We start from the raw sequence: 23,062 nt of genomic DNA on the forward strand, positions 1-23,062 counted from the left end.
ATGCTAAGTCCCTTATATAAAATGGCATAGTACAGTCGGCTTCCCTATCCCTGGGTTCCGCATCCACGGGTTCCGCCTCTGTGGATACGAGGGTTCACTGTAGCCTGGAAGACTGCGGCACAGAATGACAATAGCATGGTTTATTGGAATCCAGTCTGAAGGGGTGGGATGGGGAGGGACAGGAAAGAAAAAGAAGGAAGAGAGGTAGGGAGACGAGCGAGAGGGGAGAAGAGGAAGAGAGAGACACAGAGACACACACACAGAGAGGGGTTGAACATCTCAATGCTCTTTGTCCACCCTTTTGGTCCCCATGCTATCACCAAGTTCAAGAGGAGAGGACACGGAATACAGAAACAGCGGCAGCCTTTCCAGTTGCCCCCCTGCCTCTAGCTTCCACCTCCCCTTCCCCCCAACTTCCCACCTCCACCCAGATCCATTCTTCACATGCTTCTAGAATGACGGTCTACAACGCAGATGCCGGCGAAGCCTAGTCTCTGCTTCCTTCTCATCTTCTACCCCATTCCTGCTCCTTGGCTTCATGCACAACTTGATGAGAAGCATCAACAACATCAAGAAGCCTGGAGTGAGAGGTGGTGTGATCTTTGACAGCCCTTGAGCCTGCAGCCTGGGCTCCCCCGTGGGCACCCTGACCTTCCACATCTTTCTCTGAAGGGACCTGGAGTCCTGCTAATTTTTGGACAGGGTGAGACCTTGCCCTCTAAGAAGGAAGTCACAGATGAAATGCCCTTTGCTTTTGTTTCCTCCTGGCTATCCTGAAGATCTTTAAGCAGAGGTATGTTCTACATCATTCACAGCTGAAAGGTCATGCTTCACCACATCTATAACTAAAAGGACAGTATGATTCCTAATGTAAGGTGCTGGCTAATCGTTCTACCAGGAACATTGAGAACAACCAAGCTATGTGTTTGTAGAGAGCTTTTCATGATGGTTTTCCTAATGGTTCACTGCGTTAAAGCCTATGCGGTTTGAAATGCTCCACGGGGGAGTGGCCTCCTCCACCCGGACCTGGCCCCTCACATCACAGAGCACTTCTGCTCCGCTGTCTGCCTGATTTCCGTGAAGGTGGCCTGGGCCTTTTCTTTTATGGTGTCCAAGTCCACGTTCTGAAGGTTCTGTAACTGCCCGAGAATAGAATCCTTATCTTCCTCCTCTTCCTCATCCTCATCTACCATTTTCCGGAGATCTTCAGGCAAATCCACATCATCTCCAGCCATCTGGATTTGGTTCTCATCCATTTCACTCTGTGTGGCAAAACAAACACGGAGATAGAGAAGCCGTTCTAAAACAAACAAACAAATCCTGAAGGCAGCAGGGAGATAGAGGCCTGTTGAGGATGGATGGAGCGAATGGCACATTTGGCCATCTCGCAGCAGAGCCTGGGCCTGGTACCAGTTATGGAGGCCAGACATCCCGGCTGAGAGCCGCCCCCGCCAACCTTTCACTGCACTTGGGTCGATTGGAACATTCTAGCACAGTGGTTCTCAAAGTGTGGTCCCTGGACGGGGCAATATTAGCATCATCCAGGAACATGTTAGAAAGACAAATTCTCCGGCTCCACCCCAGGCCTACTGAATCAGAAACTCCGGGGTGGGGTCCAGCAACCTGCATTTTAAGAATCCCTCTCCTATCCCGCTGATGCCCAAAAAGTTTAACCAACTCTCCCTCAGGACAGCTCTGCAAGCTTTGTTGTCTATCAGCCCCAGGCTGTTGTGACCCAGGGATCCCACTCTGGAGGGTGGGGTTTGGGTTCACAGGGCCAGGCAGTGCTCCCTCGATCCAGCCATCTCTCTTCAGGGGCAATGTCTGTTTAACCATCGCCCCTTCCCTCCCTTCTACTAGACACAGAATCACCTCAAACTCAAGTTTACATCCTTGTCACCTGGAAGCAAGTCTGGCGCACAAACCAGCTTATTAAGTGAACTGTCCAGCACCGTCTAGCCTTGTGTGTCACGGATGCCTTACAATTTCCTTCTGTGGTCCTAGTTGTGGCTGTCCCACGGTCTCTTAGTTCCTGCCCTTTACCCTTAGGCTGCAGAGCCCTTTGTTTTGTAACAGAGAAGAATCTAGAGAAAAAGTTTCTCTGGGAAAGGCAAGGGTTTCCTTTCTCAGATGGCTGCTCTTGGATATAATTTTCTGAGAGGTCTCAGATATAAATTTCTGAGGTTGTAACGTGAGGCAGACTGGGCTTTGGGGACACAGAAGATTAAAAAGATAACCAGAAGAGCGAGTGATGGGAAAGATCTAAGTGATCTTGTGGTCTAAGTGGTGGGAAAGATCTAAGCAGACTGTAGGGCCCACCTCAAGGATGTTGTGACCAGCCTGGAATTTGTTACCAAAGGGCATGAAAAACCACACAAAAGGGCTTCCCTGGTGGCGCAGTAGTTGAGAGTCCGCCTGCAGATGCAGGGGACACGGGTTCATGCCCCGGTCTGGGAAGATCCCACATGCCACGGAGCGGCTGGGCCCGTGAGCCATGGCCGCTGAGCCTGAGCGTCCGGAGCCTGTGCTCCGCAACGGGAGAGGCCACAACAGTGAGAGGCCCGCGTACCGCAAAAAAAAAAAAGAAAAACCACACAAAGGCAAAACGATCATCTTAGTCTTAATCAGACTGCATTGATTTGATTTGAGAAAGATTTGGGCACCTGCCAAGTCCCCACTTCTGATGCTCTGTAGCTCCAGACTTCTCCAATGGCCTTCGAGAGGCTGGAGGCCACAGCCTTTCCCCAGAGCTCTTTCTTTTATTTGGTTCTCTGGGTAAAGTGACAGCAAGCCTGGCTCCAGAAACAGGTTGAGAGGCCGACTTTTTTTTTTTTTTTAACTCAAAAATATTTATTCTAAACATTAAAAGTTGACATAATTTGTTACAAAACGCAGCAAAGGGCTTTTGCCATTTTCCCCCAACCCAAACTTCAGTTTAGGCAAAACCAATGTGAACTTCACTCAGGATGAGGTTGTAAAAACCCCCTCTGGGCAGGGTCTGCCATCATGTTGGCGGCCCCAGGGCACCATCCAGGGCACCATCGGCAGGTGAGGGTGTGAGGCACCAGGACGGATGCCTCAGCTCAGCCGTGATGGACAGGTTCCCCCATCGTGGCCCCTGCTCCGTTATTTTCCTTTTGCAAACACAGTTGAGCTAGCTTCACAGAGGCAGTTAGCCAGCCAAAGAGAGAAGTCTCAGTTTTGTCTGGAATGATCTGACGTGGTGTCTCTGCTGATCCTGTCCACCATCTCTGCGCTCTTTTTTTGTATTGTCCACACACGGTCATGGAGCTCAGCGGCTCACCTTCCAACGTGAAACTTCTAGATTACCTGCCCTGCCCTACACAGAGTTCCCTCTTCGTATTTACTTCCTTGCTTTCTTTCCCCACCTCGGGAGGCAGACTTCTGATGCTGAGAAGACGAGGATGCCTTCGGGCGGGGTGGTCCTCACCAGGCCCTCCCTGGAGACCCCTGGGAATAGTGACTCTCAGTGTCAACTCCCCAGGTGAGAGAAGCTTCTCTGTGCACTTGGCCAGGCCTCTTCCCCTCAAGGCGCTTAACGGATTAATTAGTTCCTCGTCAAACTGATGTGGGGATTAATTAGTTAATCCCCAGGGGCTCCCAGCCAATCCTCCATTTCTGTTTATTTTTTATTTACCTAACCTGGAGGTTGCCTCCCTTTGAGGATGGTCCTCAGGGCATTTTTACAGGGACGGGAGGGAAAGCAGGGCCTCCTGGCGATTCTCAGTCCATGTAAATGCGGGACCCCTGCCCACACATACACGATTTGCAAAGGCATTGCTGAGAATTCTGGCACCTCCGCCCCTCTGGTTCGTAATAAGATCTCTGCACATGTCACCAGGTTCAAACCTGGACAGAGTAGCTGCTGGGGGCCTGGAGGGCCAGGCAGCTAGAGGGGCCAAAGGGCCAGCGAGCCAGCCAGTTGGTGCCCAAAGGGACCCGACGCACTCAGGAGGGCTCCCGGGCCGGTGCTCCCCAGCACCCTCTCCACCAGGCAGCTCAGTGCCCTGCCTCGCTGCTTTGGACCAGTTCGGGTTTATTTTTACCTCCTTCCACTGGCCCAGGGAAGGGAGGGTAGTGGGGTTCCACGTTACCTCCCAACTCACAGAGGGGATCTGGATCGGCACAACTTCTAGCCAAGTGGTTCTCCAAGTGGGGTCCCGGGCCCAGCCACAGCAGCATCTCCTGGAATCTTGTTAGAAATGCACATCCTCACCCAGACCTGCTGATTCGGAAGCTGGGGGCGTGGGCCGAGCCATCTGTGATTTAGCAAGCCCTCCTGGTAATTCTGGTGCTTGCTAAAGTTTAAGAAGCCCCGCTCCACACTCCTTGAAGACAGGGGGCTGTAACTTAATCAGTAAGTCTCAGAACCCAGCGGAGTGTCTGGTGTCGCCACAGACAATAGATGTTTATTGAATGACTCGGTGAGCCCGTTGTCAGGGACTATAGCAGCCTTAACAACACTTGAATGTGCAGGCCCTCTTTCCTGTCAAGAGCTCTGTTTCATAGCTACTGACTTGTTTATCTTTACACTCCCGTGGAGGCAGTGCAGCCTAGAGGTCAAGCGTTGGTTTGAGAATCAGATTACCTGAGCATGAAGGTTACTGCCACCACTTACAGGCTGTGTGACCTTGGGCACCTAACACTACCTCTCTGAGCTTTATTTCCTTATTTATAAATTGGAGTTATGTTATTTGCCTAAGAGTTACAGAAGAGTAATTAAATGATAACTGAATTATTTGGAATATATTAAGCATATATATGATTAGATTATATGTAATTAAAGGTAGATGCTCCCGAATGTAATAACCTTCAGAGGGAGGGGGAGGGGGATGTGCACTGGATAGTCTTGACTCTGCACGTGGTGCTCAGCCCCGTCAGAAGGCCTCGCTCTCCTGGCCCCTCACCTCTGGCCTGGGAATGAACCCTCCCTCCGTGCACTCCAGAGGCTCAGCGTTCCTAGCAAACTGGGCCTATTCGTTTCCCTTTTAGCACGAGGCCCTCAGTTTTGGGAGAAGCCTGCCCAGAGGGTCCAGCTCCGCTCACCCCTTGTCAGGCTCACCCTAATGTTTGTGGGACACAGAGGATAAACACTGATAGAGGTCCCTGGCTTAGACCTGTACCTCTTTTTTCCCCAGTCCCTGGCTCCATCCTTCCATGGGAAGCTTGTGTATATGGTTCCCCGTATGCAGACCGCCACCCTACTTTTCAGGCCCAGTGGTACTCAGGCCAGCAGCTCAGTGTACCCTCGAGAGGACAGACCTGGTGCAGAGGCCTGGGCAGGCCCCAGCATGCATTTAGGCAGGGGGTTCAGGGCACTGGGCAGCCAGAGTGTGGTCTACAAGAGGGGTGTGGGCAGGCCTGTCCCTTTGGCTGCAGACTTCTCACCCCTTGTGGAGGTGTGGCCGGTGGAGCGACAGAGGAGAGTCTTCTAAAGCACAGGGCCCCGGGCAGGTGGTGCTGTTTGTCCAGTCTAAGGGCGGCACTGGGTGTGGTCAATGGCTGTGGTCAGAGAGTCCTATGACCACCAGCCTTCTAGAAGGACAACGCTACTGACTGTCCATCAGAAGCGCCATTGCTGCAAGTGATGATTCTAGTACTGGAATCAATTTTCTTGGGCTGCCGCCTGTGCCCTGGGCACATTGTAACTAAGCGTAGGACAACCAGGCAGGGCTAGTGAGTGGCTAGACGACCAAACGAAGTCCTCTGGAACCGAACCTGAACTCCCGGACTCGCTAGCACTGTGGGTCAGCTGCAGACCTAGGACAGGCCAAGGGTTCGGGTCCCTCCCATCTGCAAAAAGCTGCAGCCAACCCAGACCCCTATCCTGCAGAGGCGGCTCTGACAGTGGGAAGACTGGGATTTAGAGTCGGGAGACCGCTTCTGTCCTTTGCCCCCTGCATGACCTTGGGCAAGTCACCTTACAATTTGATGCCCACCAGGAGGGACCCTCAGAGGATTACTGAGCAGATTGAACGAGACATATTGTGAAACGGCCTTGTAAGCGTCTCAGCTCTGGACAGACAGTAGCTGTGGTTATTAATATTTTAGAGGAAAAAGCACAGCACGGCATCAAGATCCCTGCTGAAAGGATCCCTGGGAGAAAGAAGGCGTGCGCAGTGAAAGAGAGGGTGGGAGAGTGCCAGCCCGGGACAGAGCAAGCGATTCAGGCCCGTGGACGGGATGCATACACGGGACCCTGGGCCTTGTCTCTCCTTTGCGTGACAAACCACCGTGCTGATAGGACCTTGTCTCCAATCCACACAATGAAAGTCTTTTCCTGACTTTCTGCTGCTCCAGGTTGGGAATGCTAGGAATATTCTGACAGAGTTCACGCACCAAGAAAAGGCAGCAATGACTCCTCACAGCCCACGAGCGCAAATGCAGTGACAGCCAATACAAATCAGCTCCAGGGAGGGAGGGGAAGTTTGGCGCTGAGAACCGTGGTGTAGGTGAATAAAGGAATGAATGGATGAGTGAGGGAAAAAGTGAAGTGAACCAGCATATAAAGAGGAAGTTATAGGCTATACGTCATTCTTCGGGGCTCTGTTTCAGAAGTCTTCTCTTTTCTAGAAAGCTGATCAACTGGCGATATTGTTTAATGCAGTTAAGAACTAATTATTTTTATGCTGGCTGACCAGAATCAGTTTTAATCTCTTGCTTTTTAACCAGATTTATAATCTTAATCGCCAGTGCTGAATGCCCCATTATTTAAATAGCCCCAAAGCCTGCATTGTTATTCCCTGTGACTGATTTCTGACCTTTCTCTGAAGGGTTAGCATGACCCTGGATTCAGACTTCCTACATCCTAATCTTGATAAACTGGCCTTGATCTTGTACCAGACTGGAGATATGATGATAAACTATCTTACATGGTTATATGATCAAAAACCTGAGTATTTACCACTTAGAGTCCAGTCAGTCAAGCTTGGTGTACAAGCACACACCAGTTTGTTTGATACAAGGTAGATTTGATTTTTTTTTTTTTTTTTTTTTTTGCAGTACGCAGGCCTCTCACTGCTGCGGCCTCTCCCGTTGCGGAGCACAGGCTCCGGACGCGCAGGCTCAGCAGCCATGGCTCACGGGCCCAGCCGCTCCGCGGCATGTGGGATCCTCCCGGACCGGGGCACGAACCCGTGTCCCCTGCATCTGCAGGCGGACTCTCAACCACTGCGCCACCAGGGAAGCCCGGTAGATTTGATATTGGTTTTGGTTTGTTTCCTTATTTTTGGTCTACAGGATACCAAACAGCTGGGTTAATGGATTTCTTTCCCGTGGACAAGTTGATCTAATATTTGATGTTTTACCTATTTCTAAGGATCACCAATGTCAGCAGTCACCTGTTTTCACAAACCACCCCTCACTGTCCTGGTGGTGAGTGAGGCAGCCACTCTGGCCCCTAGGCAAGGTGACAGCATCCCCTGGCTCCCATCCTGCCGGAGCTTACAAGGCATTGGGAGGGTGGGGTGTAGATCGAAGGATACAGCCAGTCAACAAACGCCTCTATAGAGAGGAAAAGGGGGCATGGCCTGCTTTGCCGAAAGTAGGGAGGAATTCGGGCTGGACCAGGAGGGAGGTGGGTGTGAGGCCCTTGGGGGCTCGGCTTCAGCAGAAAGCCTCATCCTTGCTCTGATCAGATGCTGCTGAAGAACTGAGTTTATGTTTTCTCTCTGGGGACAGTGGTTCTCAACCCTCTCTGTACCTCTGAATCCTATGTAAAGTGTCGAAAAACACGATGGTCAGGCCCCACCCCCATATTTGGCTCTAGGGATCTGTGGCAGAGACCCAGGCAATAGAGTTTTTAAAAAGCTTTCCCGGGAGATTCTAACGCGTGAGTTGGTGTTGAGACCTTGTCCCGGACTTGCTAGCTGCAACTTCTGCTATACCACACTGTCTTTCGCTCTTTAGCTACTTAAAGAGCTCTCAGCACACCCAGAATGGGACAGAGGCTGTGGATTTGACTCCTCAAATACTGTTTTCAGTTTTAAAAAAATTAATTAATTAATTTGGTTGCGCCAGTTCTTAGCTGCAGCAGGCGGGCTCCTTAGTTGCGGCATGAGAACTCTTAGTCGCGGCATGCATGTGGGATCTACTTCCCTGGCCAGGGATCAAACCCGGGCCCCCTGCACTGGGAGCGCGGAATCTTAACCACTGCGCCATCAGGGAAGTCTCCCAGCCGTCAGTTTTTAATGTTTGATTGAGAGGGTGCACACATAGGGCCCCTCGTGGGATGAAATGTTCCCACTGTGTCCATCTTAAACTTCTTTCCTTTACGCAGATGTTCCAGAGGGACTCAAGAAGCTCTTAGAGGCCGCTTGTCCAAGCCTCTCCTTTACAGATGAGGAAACTGAGGTCCTGGGAGGTGAAGATACTTGCATAAATGTCATTCTGCTTGTTAGGGGACAAGAAACCAGCCCTGCCGCCAGGTCTCGCAGGAAAATGTGGCCAGTGGGTCGGATTGGCTTGGAGTTGAATCTTGCCATTTACTGGCTGTGTGACCTTGGGAAGTGCCATTCCCTCTCTGAGCCGCTCTTCTTATCTATGAAGGGGAAATGATATCTACCCACCTTCCAGGGTGGCTGTGAGGACTAAGTGAGAAAGTGCGGCTAAGCGACACATCCAAATCCGATGACTCTTTCTTCCCTTCCCAGGCTCCCCCCAGGACCTTCAATCCACGGCTCTTTCAAGGGCGTGAGTAAAAGGAGCAACTGAACGAGGGCAGCAAAGGGAGGAGCGGGAAGGGACGGCCCCTAACGGGCCTCTGATGGCCTCCCTGTGCTGCCACCAGAAACAGCTGCTCAGAAGCAGGAGGTCTCAGTGTCTGGGACCCTGCCAGGCAGCCCCGAGAGCTCCTGATCTGAAGGAGGCGGGCGAAGAAAGCTTCACAAAATCGTATCTGTTTGTAAGAGGCAACTTTCAAATTCAGTTCTAATGGAGCTTTCAATGTAGTACATTTAAAGAAACTCTACTGACAGATTTTCTTCTATCTTCATCTTTGTTCAAAGTGAACGATGCCCTTAATACAGCAGACAAACACCAGGTGTAACTAAATCGTATAGCTCAGCAGGGAGCATGACATTATTTTTCAATGACTAACCTAGACTGACAATTCTGTTAATAGGATTAGGGTTCATTGTGGAACTGTTTTCTCTTATTAATTTGGCTTGACTTACATATACATTTTGAATTGGCTAGAAAGAGGGGCACCTTTGTTTTTAGAGAAAAATTTTGTGACTTTATTTAAAATGTATTACTTGCTCTATTTGCAAAAAAATATGACATCTTAATTATTATATAAAGTAATTCTGTATTTTATACAAAATCATAATGTCGAATCCAGTCTTGTTCTTTTCATGAAAATTGACTTTAATATAACTCTTATGGCTGATAGATTCCTTCTGCTATTTTTTGTTTGCTTGTTTTTGGTTTTTTTTTGCGGTACGCGAGCCTCTCACTGTTGTGGCCTCTCCCGTTGCGGAGCACAGGCTCCGGACGCGCAGGCTCAGCGGCCATGGCTCACGGGCCCAGCCGCTCCGCGGCATGTGGGATCTTCCCGGACCGGGGCACAAACCCGTGTCCCCTGCATCGGCAGGCGGACTCTCAACCACTGTGCCACCAGGGAAGCCCCCTTCTGCTATTTTCAATACTTTGTTCTTTGGGTGTGTTTTTGTTTTTCTTTTTTCCCAATACCATCGATCATTCAGCAAACCTTTTATGTGTGTGTGTGTGTGTGTGTCTATGTGTTTGTGTGTAGTATGTGCATATGTATGTGTGCGTGGTGTGTGTGGGTGCATGCATGTGTGTGTGTGTATGTGCAGCTTCTACATGTCAGACACCATGCAAGGCCCTGATGACAGAGACAAAACCTCAGCCCCTTTGTTAAGAAGCACACAATCCAGCAGGTGAGAGTATGCAGGTTGGAGAGATGGCATAAGAGACATGCACTCAGGTATTACACGAGCACGGAGGAGGGGAAGGGGAGGGAGGTCATGGAAGTTTCTGGAAGAAGTGGCACTAGACCAGCATCTTACAGGAAGGAAAGGGGTCACAAGGAGCAGGGGGTAGGGGATGCGAAGCAGGAGAGTAGTGTCGTCCAGGCAGGGGGCAGCAAGAAGTGAGGCTGGAAAGTTGGGAGCCACAGCATGGTGTACAGGCCAAGGGGGCTGGACTTCATTCTGAAAAGTCATGGTAAACTTTCGTTGTTGTTTTTTTTATAAAAACGGGAGAAGGGGACTTCCCTGGTGGCACAGTGGTTAAGAATCCGTCTGCCAATGCAGGGGACACGGGTTTGAGCCCCGGTCCGGGAAGATCCCACATGCTGCGGAGCAACTAAGCCCATGCGCCACAACGACTGAGCCTGCGTTCTAGAGCCCGTGCTCCGCAACAAGAGAAGCCACCGCAATGAGAAGCCTGTGCACCGCAACGAAGAGTAGCCCCACTCGCTGCAACTAGAGAAAGCCCTCACGCAGCAACGAAGCCCCAATGCAGCCAAAATAAATAAATAAATAAAACAAAACATAAATTAATTTAAAAAATATATTTAAAAAACGGAAGGAACAGAATCAGTTTGCATTTTGGAAACCTCATTCTGCAATTTTGAGGGGAGCAAGACAAAGTCAACAATCTACTTGACGTATTGTAGTAAAATTGCTGAGGAGTGACGAGCCCTGCACTTGGGGATGAGCTGAGAATGACTTATGAGTCGAAATGACAGTGACCTGGAGATTTGCTCCATGTGGGGCTGCAGGAGGAGGGACGAGGCAAGGGTGATTCCAGGGGGAGTGCTGGGGGGAGCCCTCAGTGGAGGTGGAGCCTGCAGGAGGCGCAGGGCTGGGGGAGGATCGGTGTCTGTCCTGGATCCGAGCTAAGAGGTGCCCGAGCAGAGGTGGACGCAGCGGTGAAATTTAGGGAGGAGGTCTAGGAAGGCGGTATAGATTGGAGTCATCAACTCACACCTAAGTGGCAGCTGAAAGCAATAGAAGACGCAGCCATTCAGGGAGAATGTGATGGCTTGAGTGGGACAAAGAGCAATGGAGGAAACACCCCTGGATATTCAGAAATTTGGGGGCAGTCAGGGGAAGGGTAACCCTTGAAAGAGACAGAGAAGGAACAGTTTCAGGAGAAGGAGAAGGAGAAGGATGGTATCCAGAAGCTGAGGAGGAAGCAATGAGCTAAAGGAGGCAAAGAAATTTCTGCCCCAGGAAGAACTGCTCCAGGAGGAGGTCCCCAAAGGAAAGAGAGGAACCATCTACTGCACTGAGACCGACCGCCGAGCGTCGGCAGGAGGAAGCCTTCGGCAGAGCAGTGGGAACAAGTCATTTAGGAAGATGCCCAGAAAGCCGCGTTCAAAGTGCTGTTTGCTTTAGTTGGGAGAGACTTGACCTCTTTTATAAAGGAGAGGCCCAGAGGGAGGAAACGCTGAAGATACAGGACAGACGATAATTAGCGGAATGAGACCCAAATCTAACATGAGCATCATGGGTTACTTTAGGCAGTTGAAGTCCCCTGATGACCTGGAATTTGAAAAGCAGAGGAAACCGACCTAAGAGTGGACGTGAACGTCCTCACGACGGAAATACTTTCCTACATACACGTCCGATTACTGTGATTTGATGCTTGTGCTTATTTGACTCCTTATGTGATGACTGAAGTGAAAAGTGGTCATCAAAAGACAAGGGTACGACCAACGGGGTTGACCTTGACGGTGCACAATAAACCCGGAGAGGAGGAGGCCTGTGCTGTTTGCCGGATACCAGGGCTACACTCCTCCTTTCAGAGGCCACATTTCCTTTGCCCCGTTGGCAATCGACTGAAACTCTTTTTTCACAGGAAACACCAGCCAAATAATTTCTTTAGCAAATACACTTCTAATTCCAAAATGTGACATAGTTATCCTCATTAGACCTGACAGCTCCTGGGAAGACATTTTCCTCAAATCCGCCCTCCGTTGGGCCTGGGTGAAGGGACGGGCCCAGAATCGCCTCCTGCCGGTTATGTAACCGCTGCGAGTGACCAGGAGGAACTGTGAATGAGGCCCCCAGGGGTCCCCCCTCGTTAGCTGGAGGACCTGGTGAATGTGTCCAACTGCCTGTGGGCTGTTAATACTATTAGTTCGGCTTTTTACCCAACATGGATTTTATAAGACGGCACCAGGGCTGAGGATTCTGCAAACCACGAGGGGAGGGAAGGTTGTTATCAGGAGCCCAATAAGGTCCTGGTGAGCCTTGCTTTCTGCCCAGCACCGTTTTCTTTGTTAGGCGGTTGTGTTCAGTTCTCAAGTCTGCCATCCTGGGTGGAGACACACGGTTTGCAGGGGGTGGGGGAAGAATGGAGCATGAAGAAGTACTGGGAAAAGACCAAAGAGGCTCAGGGGAACTTTGAGGCCTTGGGCAAGTCCCTTGATTTGCATGAGTTTCACGATGATGCATTGAGTGTACACCTATGATTGTGCTTTTCTGTATATCAAAAATGTTTAATAAAAAGAGAAATGCAGGGCTCCCCTGGTGGCGCAGTGGTTGAGAGTCCGCCTGCCGATGCAGGGGACACGGGTTCGTGACCCGGTCCGGGAAGATCCCACATGCCGCGGAATGGCTGGGCCCGTGAGCCATGGCCGCTGAGCCTGCGTGTCCGGAGCCTGTGCTCCGCAACGGGAGAGGCCACAGCAGTGAGAGGCCCGCGTACCGCAAAAAAAAAAAAAAAAAAGTCATGTCCAGAAATTTATTTCTGTTCCTCAGCACCACCATGGCCCTTGCTACAGCACACAGTCCCCGGGGAAGAACTGAGAACATCTGAGGGGCGGTTTTTCTGGGGCAGCCCGGGTGCATTTCCCTGTGGCTGCGTCTGGGGACACCAGGGAGCTGGAAGGACCCAGATTCCTGTCCCTGTGCAGGCAGTGTCTCCTACCATGAGTACCACACAGCCAGAATCTGGCTTGGACAGGAGTGACCTGTCTGCACAGACAGGAAGCTGCCACCCTTGGGCTGATCTTGGCCTGGGAAAAGTGTCTGTCCCTCTTTGCCCCTTTCCAGCCATGGGTGCTGTTGAAGGCCCCCTGCACCCTGTGCCTCAGTGGGTGGGAGGAGAGCATGTAACCTGTGACAGCCACTCAAGGCAAAGGAAGTGGGGCAGGTCTGCACTCCAACCCCAAGGCCTGCATTGAGGTTGGGGTGTCGGCCACATCTGGTGAGAACTGGACAAAGCAGAATATGATCCAGGTGACGTTTTATGGCATTCTTCCTATTAATTACCATTGTTATGAATAGAGCACATTGGATTAGATAGAATACCCATGTTCTTACAAAAAAGCAGGCAGTTGTATTGTTGGGGTTTTTCACACCATAAGCAAAGTCTTGCAACATTATGTGTAGCATCCATTTTTTTTTTTTTTTTTTTTTGCGGTACGCGGGCCGCTCACTGCTGTGGCCTCTCCCGCTGCGGAGCACAGGCTCCGGACGTGCAGGCTCAGAGGCCATGGCTCACGGGCCCAGCCGCTCCGTGGCATGTGGGATCTTCCCGGACCAGGGCACGAACCCGTGTTCCCTGTATTGGCAGGCGGACCCTCAACCACTGCGCCACCAGGGAACTCCCCTGTAGCATCCATTTTTACAAAATCCAGCCATGTTATACAAGCGCCCTAGGGAGGCCTCCACCAGAAAGTAAACTCTGCGGTGAAAGATGACGTGTGGAATGCTTTCAAGTCACACTATCACTGTTTACTTGAATTGTGTTCGAACTGCGTCAGCAACTCAAAGGTCTCCGGTCAAGCCATCAGCTGACACAGGGGCAGGAAAAGTGATGCGCCTGGTCCTCTGGGGGACGGATTCTGCGACGCTTTGCTGAAATAGTGAGCAGTGCCGGTTTCCCCCAAAGTCTCAGATAATTTTAAACCATATGGAACTTCAAACTGCTCTAAAACCTTTGGGACACCTCAAATATTAAGAGTAGAAATAGCAGAGACCTTGGGGCCAGAAGGAGCTACATTCAAATCCTTTTGTGTGTTAAGATGCCCTTTTGCGTGGTTGAGAGGCCCAAGTTCCAATCCTGGTTCTGTCACTCCACAGCTGTGGGGTTTTGTGAAGTCCCTTAGCCACAGCACCCCTACCCCCATCCCCCACTGGCTGCAGTTTCCTCAGGTCTAAAGTGAGGCCGCGGCATTAGATTCTTAGATGAACTCAAAGGTCTCCTTCAGGGTCTAAGAAAACATCAGGTGGGTTCTCGTATGTATTGTGCATTTGAAACAGCTGCAGAAAAACGGGTACATGGGCAGCAGTGACCCATGCAACGAAAGACACTGGGCTCCGTCGTTAACAATGTATAGATTTCTTTGGGGTCCCCCTCCTCTAGCTGGCTTTAGGGAGCAGTAGCCTATGCAGATAGAGTCACTATCACTCCAGGGAGGATATGAATCCGTACGTTATGTGGCTATAATTCTCCTCTCTTCCCATAGTTTCTGTTGGAAAGGCTCTTGTCTCAAAGGACAGCTTGGCTCAGAGATTTGGGAATTATTTTTTCTCTGAAGAGCATCAAACTCATTTTACAAAGCCTGAAGGTGTCCACCCCTGAGAACTGAGGTGAGCAAGACCGTGGACTCACCAACAAAGTTCAGATACCTGTGGTTCAGGGATCTCCAATTCTTGCCTTGTTTACAAACATCAGCGTGCCCACCCCAGGCCTCCAAGACCCCTGGTTGTTATTATCAAGAAATCAAACTTTTGTGCATAGAGATAATAACAGCAATTAGAGCGATCATCCATGGAGCTCTTTCCACTGCTCAGGCCCTGCCTTGTCAGGCACACCTTATTATCTCAGACAAAGACCTCAGGAAGTAGGTATCACTGCTCCCATTTTATAGATGAGGAAATGGAGGCTCAGATATATTAAAAAACCATCTGAGATTGCAAATGTCAGAGCCAGAATTGAAAGCCAGTTCTCCTTATATCTTCACCAAACAACAGAACAGTCAGCAAAAACATATCCTCAACAACAACAGAGATATATATATTCTTAAAAAGCCCCACCTTTGGGACTTCCCTGGTGGCGCAATGGTTAAGAATCCGCCTTTCAACGGAGGGGACACGGCTTCCAGCCCTGGTCCGGGAAGATCCCACATGCCGCGGAGCAACTAAGCCCATGTGCCACAACTACTGAGCCTGTGCTCTAGAGCCCACGAGCCACAACTCCCGAAGCCCGCGCGCCTACAGGCCGGGCTCTGCAACAAGAGAAGCCACCGCAATGAGAAGCCCATGCACCTCAAGGAAGCATAGCGCCTGCTCGCCGCAACTAGAGAAAGCCCACGTGCACCAACGAAGACCCAACGCAGCCAAAAATAAATAAAATTTAAAAAACACAAAAAAGCCCCACCTTCTGGAAGAGACACAGCCAGTTGATGGTGTGTGTGGGTGTGTGTGCAAGCACGCAAGTGCACTTAATTTCTGCTTCATTCCAAACGAGATGTGTGGTGCTTTCGTCAGATGCACCAGAGGCCGGAGGCCGGAGGCGGGAGGCCAGGGCTTCAGTTGAGCGGCGTGAATCTGCTGCCACATTGCTAAACATAGCCCGGCCATCCCAGGGAGCTTCAGGAAATTCAGGTAGCAGGAGCGGAGGGACCGTGTTAGAGATGCTGCACGCTCCCAAAATGCAGTCCCGGTGGGAAAAAGTACTAACCTGGAATAACGTGGGCAAAAAGCAAGGCACCCTTTTCGAAATTCATTGGTTGCAAATGAACATGAGTTTAAATTTTATTGTGAGTTTTCCCACCTCAGTGAGCACGTCCGTCTTAGGATCAATGTCTCCCGGGCGTGGGGCTCTATACCTCTTCAGTGGCTCAGCAGTGACCTTGCATGGGCAATGGGCTCACTCCCTTTGTTTAGAGCTTGCAGCTTCTGAAGTCAGTATTTCCAGGGATCTGCAGGGGACCCACTGAAGCAACTGGTTTAGCGGCACTTTCTAAACTGCCCAGGCTGCTGAAGCTGGCTCTCATTCCTGTGAGAGGACCATGTGCTTTGGAAGGATCTCCTTGGCTTCTCCAGGTGGAAGATGTTCTCTCAGGGAGGGTGCCCCTCTGAAAGGGGGAGTTGGACAGCCAACCCAGAAGGTGGAGGTGGAGTCATTTAGAGGAGCTGGGCAATCCCCAGGTAGGGGGAAATGAGAAGTGAGTCAGGAGCAGGGAACTGGGCCCTTGGTCACCCCTGGATACAAGCCCTGACGCAGTGCATCCAAGCCCTGTGCCAGATCATGTCAACATATCCTGTTCCCACCTCCCAGCCAGCAAAGGTAAAACAGTTGTGCAGTAGAGGGCACTGCAAGAAGTTTTTTTTTTTTTTAATTTTATTTATTTATTTATTTATTTTTTTTTTTATGGCTGCGTTGGGTCTTCGTTGCTGCGCGCGGGCTTTCTCTAGTTGCCGTGTGCGGGCTTCTCATTGTGGTGGCTTGTCGTGTTGCAGAGCACAGGCTCTAGGCACACGGGCTTCAGTAGCTGTGGCACGTGGGCTCAGTAGTTGTGGCGCACGGGCTTAGTTGCTCCGTGGAATGTGGGATCTTCCCGGACCAGGGCTCGAACCCGTGTCCCCTGCATTGGCAGGCAGATTCTTAACCACTGCGCCACCAGGGAAGTCCCTGCAAGCAGTTTTTAGTTTACGAGTCAGACCCATGACTTTTGGAGACCAGCTACTTGACCAAAGCCCAAAGGTGTTTGTCCTCTCAGCCAAGATGGATAAGATGGTGCTCGGTGATCACCATCACTGCCACATCATCTCCAAAAGGAAGGAACGGATTGTTCCTCTGAAGTGGAAGAAGAATGTCGTAGAAATTAAGACCCTGGGCTCAGTTTTGCCTGGCAGCATGGCCCTTGGCCGGAGGGTACTTACTCTCTTTCTTCCTCTGTTTCCTCTAAGAAACCTACAAGACTGTCCTGAGGATTAAATGAATTGATACATGCAAAGCACTTAGAACAGTGCCTGGCACTTAGGAAGGAGCTCAAGAAATGTCAGCTGTGATGATTATCCCCATTGTGCATTTATATATAGATGTTCTATAGTCTTTAGATAAATTTACATAAACAGGTATTAATCCATTTTGTTGAGAGAAAATGCAAGTTCAGAGGTTAAAAGACTGGAATCTAGTTTTTATGAATAAGTTCAATGCTATTTTCACTATATCAGATACCTCAATTACGATTAAGGCATATACATATATTTATGTATTATATATAGGTACATCTATGTGTGTGTATATACATGTTATATATATATATATATATATATATATATATATATATACCCATGAGTGTGACCCTTTGCTGATAATCAAACACTTTCCATTTCTTATTACGTAAAAAATGACTGGATGTTTACTGTGCTGAGTGTCTCACCTTTGGGAGTCTGTACTTTTCTCTGAGGTGAACTCTGAGGCACGCCCTCTCTGCCTTTTTTTGTGTAAAGGCAGCATCTCTTTCCATCCTAAAAGTAAAAGAATAGAATAAAGAATCAAAGGACGAAGAGAGCTAAGGCCATTCCAGCCCCTGCTCAGAGGAGCCAGACACTGGGACACACTTTCTTAGTTCCCACTGCCGGCAGACAAATGGGAAATAGGGGAGTTTTTCCTACATCCCCAAATTTCTGCCTCTCTGTCATTCCACTATCATAACTCAGTACAGACCCTAAATCCCAAAGACAGCTCAGTTCTGGTGAATCTCCTTCTGATGCACCCTGGGAGAGAGGCAGGGTGATTACTCCTGATGTAGACCTGACCTCACTATGTTTCTCTAAGTACAACCTGGGACCACAAGCGTCAGAATCACCCAGAGCGCTCATTAAGAATGCAGCTTCCCAGTCCGACTGCATGGTGGAGAGAAGCTACATTTTAAAAATCATTTTGTTTCTTATTTTATTATATTTATTAGGGGTTAACACATTTAGTTCTTCTGAAATGCTAGGTGTATGAGCTGATGACAAAGGATGTTGAGTGTTATTCTTGGGACATAAGTTTTATTAATTTTTAAATTAAAAAAATTGAGATATAGTTGCTGTACAATATTGTGTTACAGGTGTACAGTATCGTGATTCACAATTTTAATTTTTTTGGCCATACCATGTGGCATGTGGAATCTTAGTTCCCTGACAAGGGATTGAACCCGTGCCCCCTGAAGTGGAAGCGCAGAGTCCTAACCACTGGACTGCCGGGGAATTTTCCCCTCCTCCCTTTTCCCCACAATTTTTAAAGGTTATACGCCATTTATAATTATTATAACAGATTGTCCGTGTTCCCTGTGTTGTGTTACAATATGTCCTTGATGCTTATTTTATACATAATAGTTTGTACCTGGGACATAAGTTTTAAATTCTACAGAACACTTATTTTTATGGAAAAAAATGTTTGGAGCAAACCCCTAGCATCTCCTTCTAGTTCCTTTCCTGATGCCCTTTATTAAACCCTTATGTGGACTTTCCACATATCTATTTAAGGTCCGGGTCCATCTCCACCCATGCTGCCTTGATTCTACAACATTCCCGAAGTGGAAGACATTTTTGAGTTTTTCATTTTTTTTGGCCACACCATGCGGCATGCGGGACTTTAGTTCCCTGACCAGGGATCGAACCCACGCCCCCTGCAGTGGAAGCGTGGAGTCTTAACCGCTGGACCGCCAGGGAAATCCCCAGTTTTGAGTTTTAAAGGATGTTCTCCTTCAGATCTCTGCAGAGCTGTGTTTCCACAAGACAGTTACACTCAGTGACTGAGATTCAGTTATTATTCTGTTCATTTAATTTCACCAATAAATTGTGATAGAATTCAGAATTCTGAGCTACAATAATGTGGAACTTTTAAAAAGCACTTGAAATCCTTGACAGCTAAAGCAGGGACATTTAAAAAACATACGGCGGGGAATCCAATTGTGAACTGTTCTCTCTGTAATCTTACCAAAGAGAGATGTGTTCTGGAAACGATGCCTTCGTCCAGGGGAGAAAACACATCTGATCCTCTCTTCCCATTGTTGCCATTTACAAACCACCAAGTCTTGCAGACTTTTTCGTCCCAGCGTCTCTCATAACCACCCCTTTCATTTTAACTATAGCAGCCTCACAAATGTTCCATTACTCCACACCGTATCTCGTGCAGTGATTCTTTAAATAGTAGTCTGTTGACTAAAGTATTCTATCAGAAGAGCTGGAAGCAGTGTTGTGCTGGCAAATGTATCACAACCAGCTCTTTGGGGAAAGAAGCTGTTTGCAGAACTTGCCAATTTCCATGGTGTAAATACTCCCACCCGGGCGGATTTCAAACTATCAACTTGATGTCGGTGAATGAGGAATTGGGGAGAGATGAACACAATCAGCTTTCATGAGTCAGCGCAGGCTGCTGTAGGTCAGCTCCAGCATGTCACTGGCTGGAAGATTAATTTTTCTCAAGCACTGTTTAAATCAGCTCCTCTTGAATTCAGCAATCTCCCTGGGCCTCTACTGCCCGGCATGGAAACAGCAAATATGGTCTGTCCACTTTTCTCTATCATAAATACTATGCCGGGCCACTTGATTGGAGAGGGCCTGGCCGTTTAAATGATCTCCCTGCTTCCATCATAGCCCCACAATTGAGAAGCAACACTTTTAACAAACTCCCTCGGCGATTCCTACACAAGCTAAACAGGGTCACCTTCATAGCACTGTCAATCAACCAGACTCCAGTAAAAATTTAAAAACATAAAATAAAATAAACAAGGTCACCTTCTAAGCCCCAATTTAGATTCAGTGTTCCCATCCTTCCCTGTTTGGAGGGAGGCATCCTCAAACAAGGTAGGGTATGGATTTCCATAATGCTCTGCGGGTGGCCTCATTGGACTTGTGATGGTGCTGGTTTGAAGTGGGCTCCCTCGCTCATGATGATCCAGAGAGAAGTGGACACCTTCGGGGATGTCTGTGAAGCTCACATTCACCACCTCTTCTCCCAGCTGCCCAAAGAAGTGCATTATTGGAGGCTATATTTATATACCTGGCCCCGCCCTCTGGCTGTACAGGATTGGACCAAGCTGGATAAATGGACTTTCTTCTCTGGGAATTCGGGTTTGGGACTGAGAAAGAGACCAGTAGTGTGGCTCGAGCTGTAATGGGTGAATCTGGGGGATGTCGGCTGCCATTTTTCACTGGCCACGTGGTTTGGGTAGAGGACCAAGTAGAGGGCTGACTGCCCCGAAAGAACAAAGCAGCCGTACTGAGGTGGAAGCCATGGCAAGAGATTGAAAACGAGGGCTTGTGGCTTCTCAGCAATGCTCTGGTCCTGGTTCAGGCCCATATGAGGCCTGGGGGGATTTCTGTTATGGGTTTGGTGAAGCATCTTTGCATGAAGCATGATTTGCCTTAAATAAATTCCCTGTTTTCATTTTCAGGTGGCTAAATTGGTTTCTATTTCTTGACTCCAAGTTTTGGAATCATTTTTTTTTCACTGTAATAGTTGCTCTCATTTATACATTTTATTTTTTTATTGAAGTATAATTGATTTACAAGGTTGTGTTAGTTTCAGGTGTACAGCAAAGTTATTCAGTTTTATATATATACATATACATATTCTTTTTCAGATTCTTTTCCCTTATAGGTTATTGAGTATAGTTCCCTGATGCCTACTTCTTTATGTTGTATTCTATTCTAGGTGATGAAGCTCTTGAAAACTCAAGCAATGGACTGGGAGTCATACCTCTTGCCATGGGAAAGCAGGCCAGCCTCACCGTCCTGCTACTATTGCTTAAATTGATCACATAAATGTATAACACACACACAAACGCACACACACACACACACACACACACACACACATAGAGCTGAGTAGCTGGTAAATAACCCAATCCACTGACTGACCATACCATTCGACTGTTTTGGTCTTTCATCTGTCCAGATGTAAAATTAAGTAAAACAAGGTCATTAGTTAATCAAACAGATGCCGTATCTGTGACCAGATTTATTGCTGGGACATATTGAGTGATATTTTAATATCAGGTATATAGTCTATATTTCTGACCATTTTCTTTTTATTGGGCCCCTTGAGCTGAGAACATTTGGTGCTATTCTGCTTCTGTTTCTTCATTATACATGTGTTTTTTTTTAAACATCCAAGGAATGATGCCTTTTTTTGCCTAAGGATTATTCTAGCACAAACATTATTTTTGCAGTTGCATTTTTTAAAAAAACCGATCTTACATTTACCACAGAGCCAAGCATAATACTTTCTAGGTAGTTTTATAAGTCACAATTTCTTTCAGGAAAAAATACAATAGACAAGGTTTCCATTAAATGCAGGCTTTTATGCTTTCTTAGTTTCCTCCAGGTCATTAACCCTTTCACCTCTAATCATCTTAGCAGTAGGACCTAGGCAACTATTATGTAATTGATCATTAGCAAAACAGCCATGGTGGCAAAAAGAAATACTTTTGTAACATATGATGTACACTTAACGTCAAGATTGATGCTTCAATACTCAGTTGATTTAAGACTCAAATTAATTCTACCTTAAACTTTAAAAAATTACATCTATATTACACTTATTTAAAGATCAGTCTTCAGCAGTGAAAAATTGGTGATATTCACATTCCATAATACCCAACTGAAATGTTACTGTTTTATTTTTATTACATTTTATATAGCCAGAAGAACGTCCTTATTTTTTGGAGGTATATAGCCAAAGTATCTAGGGGTAAAGTATCGTGATGTCTGTAATTTACTTTAAAAATGGTTCTCTGTATCTATCTACGTTTCCATGTATCTATCTATGATCTAACCAGATAATCATCTATAAGCAAATATGGCAAAATGTCAACTGTCAGTTTTATGCCATAGGTATATATGGGCATTCATTATACTGTTGTACTCTTCTGCATCTTTAAATTTTTCATAATAGGCAGTCCACACATTTATTCAGTCTTTGAGAAGCCAAGTTTTATGACATAATTGTCATGTTGCATTTTCTAGGCTTTTTTTTCTGCACATGTAAGATCAAGAACACTGTACTCTATGTTCTTTAAGGTCCTCTTCCAAGTGCAAAGTCTGAATTTTCACAATTTGAAAGCTTTCTACTTGCTAGGAGGGTGAGTTTCCTGATGACTGTAAAGTTATTTAGGCACAGTTTTTCATTTGAACAATTGAGGTCAGTTAAAATGTGTCTGGATCAGAAAGTGTTCAGTGGCTTTCAGGACAACATGCAGATTTATTTCATATTTTTCATTTCCATTCATACAAGTAGGACATAGTAACTGCTGATGCTAGGAAATGGTTCACTTTAGCAGAACAGACTTTCCTCAGGTTAGAAGCAAACAGCACGAGGAAAGGCATCTAAAGAGCAAAGAGGTAGAAATTGGGGAGCTGAAGACAGTACGGCCAGAATGAATTTCTTTGTGCTTTTAAAAGGAAATGAAGTTGCATGTACTCACTTCTCCTCGATCACTTGCTTTTGGTATTCCTCATATTCCTCTCTAGTCATCCCCTGAGCTGCTGCAGGATCAGATGTACCTCCTTCTTCTTTTTTTTCTTCAGACCTGCCACCAAGTCCTAAATTCTTTACCTGATTACTTATCATAGTTTTCATAAGGAAAGCCATTGTTTCTGCCCCAGAAAAATACCAAAAACTCAGACAAAACCTGAAGGAACCCCCCCCCCCAAAAAAAACCTCTAAGTATCTTCAACGACAGCTACACATTTAAAAGCAGAGGACTTCGCACAGGCTCATCTGTTCAAGGGCATAATGATACAGAAGAGTGGTGTGTGCGCTGTAAGCTGGATTAAAGAGGTGAACTCCTTAGTATAGAGAGGCAGATGGTTCAGATTACTAAAGCATACAATCAGACGCAACCGACTACTTTCTGAACTAATACACTAAGCTAATTTCAGAGGGAAAAAAAATCCTTCACATTATCCATCCCTCTCCCTACCCATTTCTAAGTTTTAAATTATAAGCCAGCAGGGCTTCATCAAGAGTTGGTTCAATTAAATTAATCAGAGCAGACTGATTATATGGCTGTAGTGGAATTTCCAAATTCCAGCCCTTGAGGACAACATCCTGTTGA

The 23,062-nt window shown here is 47.7% G+C and overlaps 1 protein-coding gene across 1 annotated transcript; it reads right to left on the bottom strand.

Moving 5' to 3' along the window:
- Positions 1-1,034: 1,034 nt before the first annotated feature.
- Positions 1,035-22,596, bottom strand: CPLX4 (complexin 4; the record flags this gene model as incomplete). Its single annotated transcript, XM_079718268.1, has 3 exons — positions 1,035-1,262; positions 17,393-17,480; positions 22,430-22,596. 3 exons carry the CDS (start codon positions 22,594-22,596, stop codon positions 1,035-1,037), a joined length of 483 nt encoding a protein of 160 aa, XP_079574394.1.
- Positions 22,597-23,062: the final 466 nt, after the last annotated feature.

This window comes from Hyperoodon ampullatus, assembly GCF_949752795.1.
Source record: "Hyperoodon ampullatus genome assembly, chromosome: 13".
In the NCBI taxonomy this organism is placed as follows: domain Eukaryota; kingdom Metazoa; phylum Chordata; class Mammalia; order Artiodactyla; family Ziphiidae; genus Hyperoodon; species Hyperoodon ampullatus.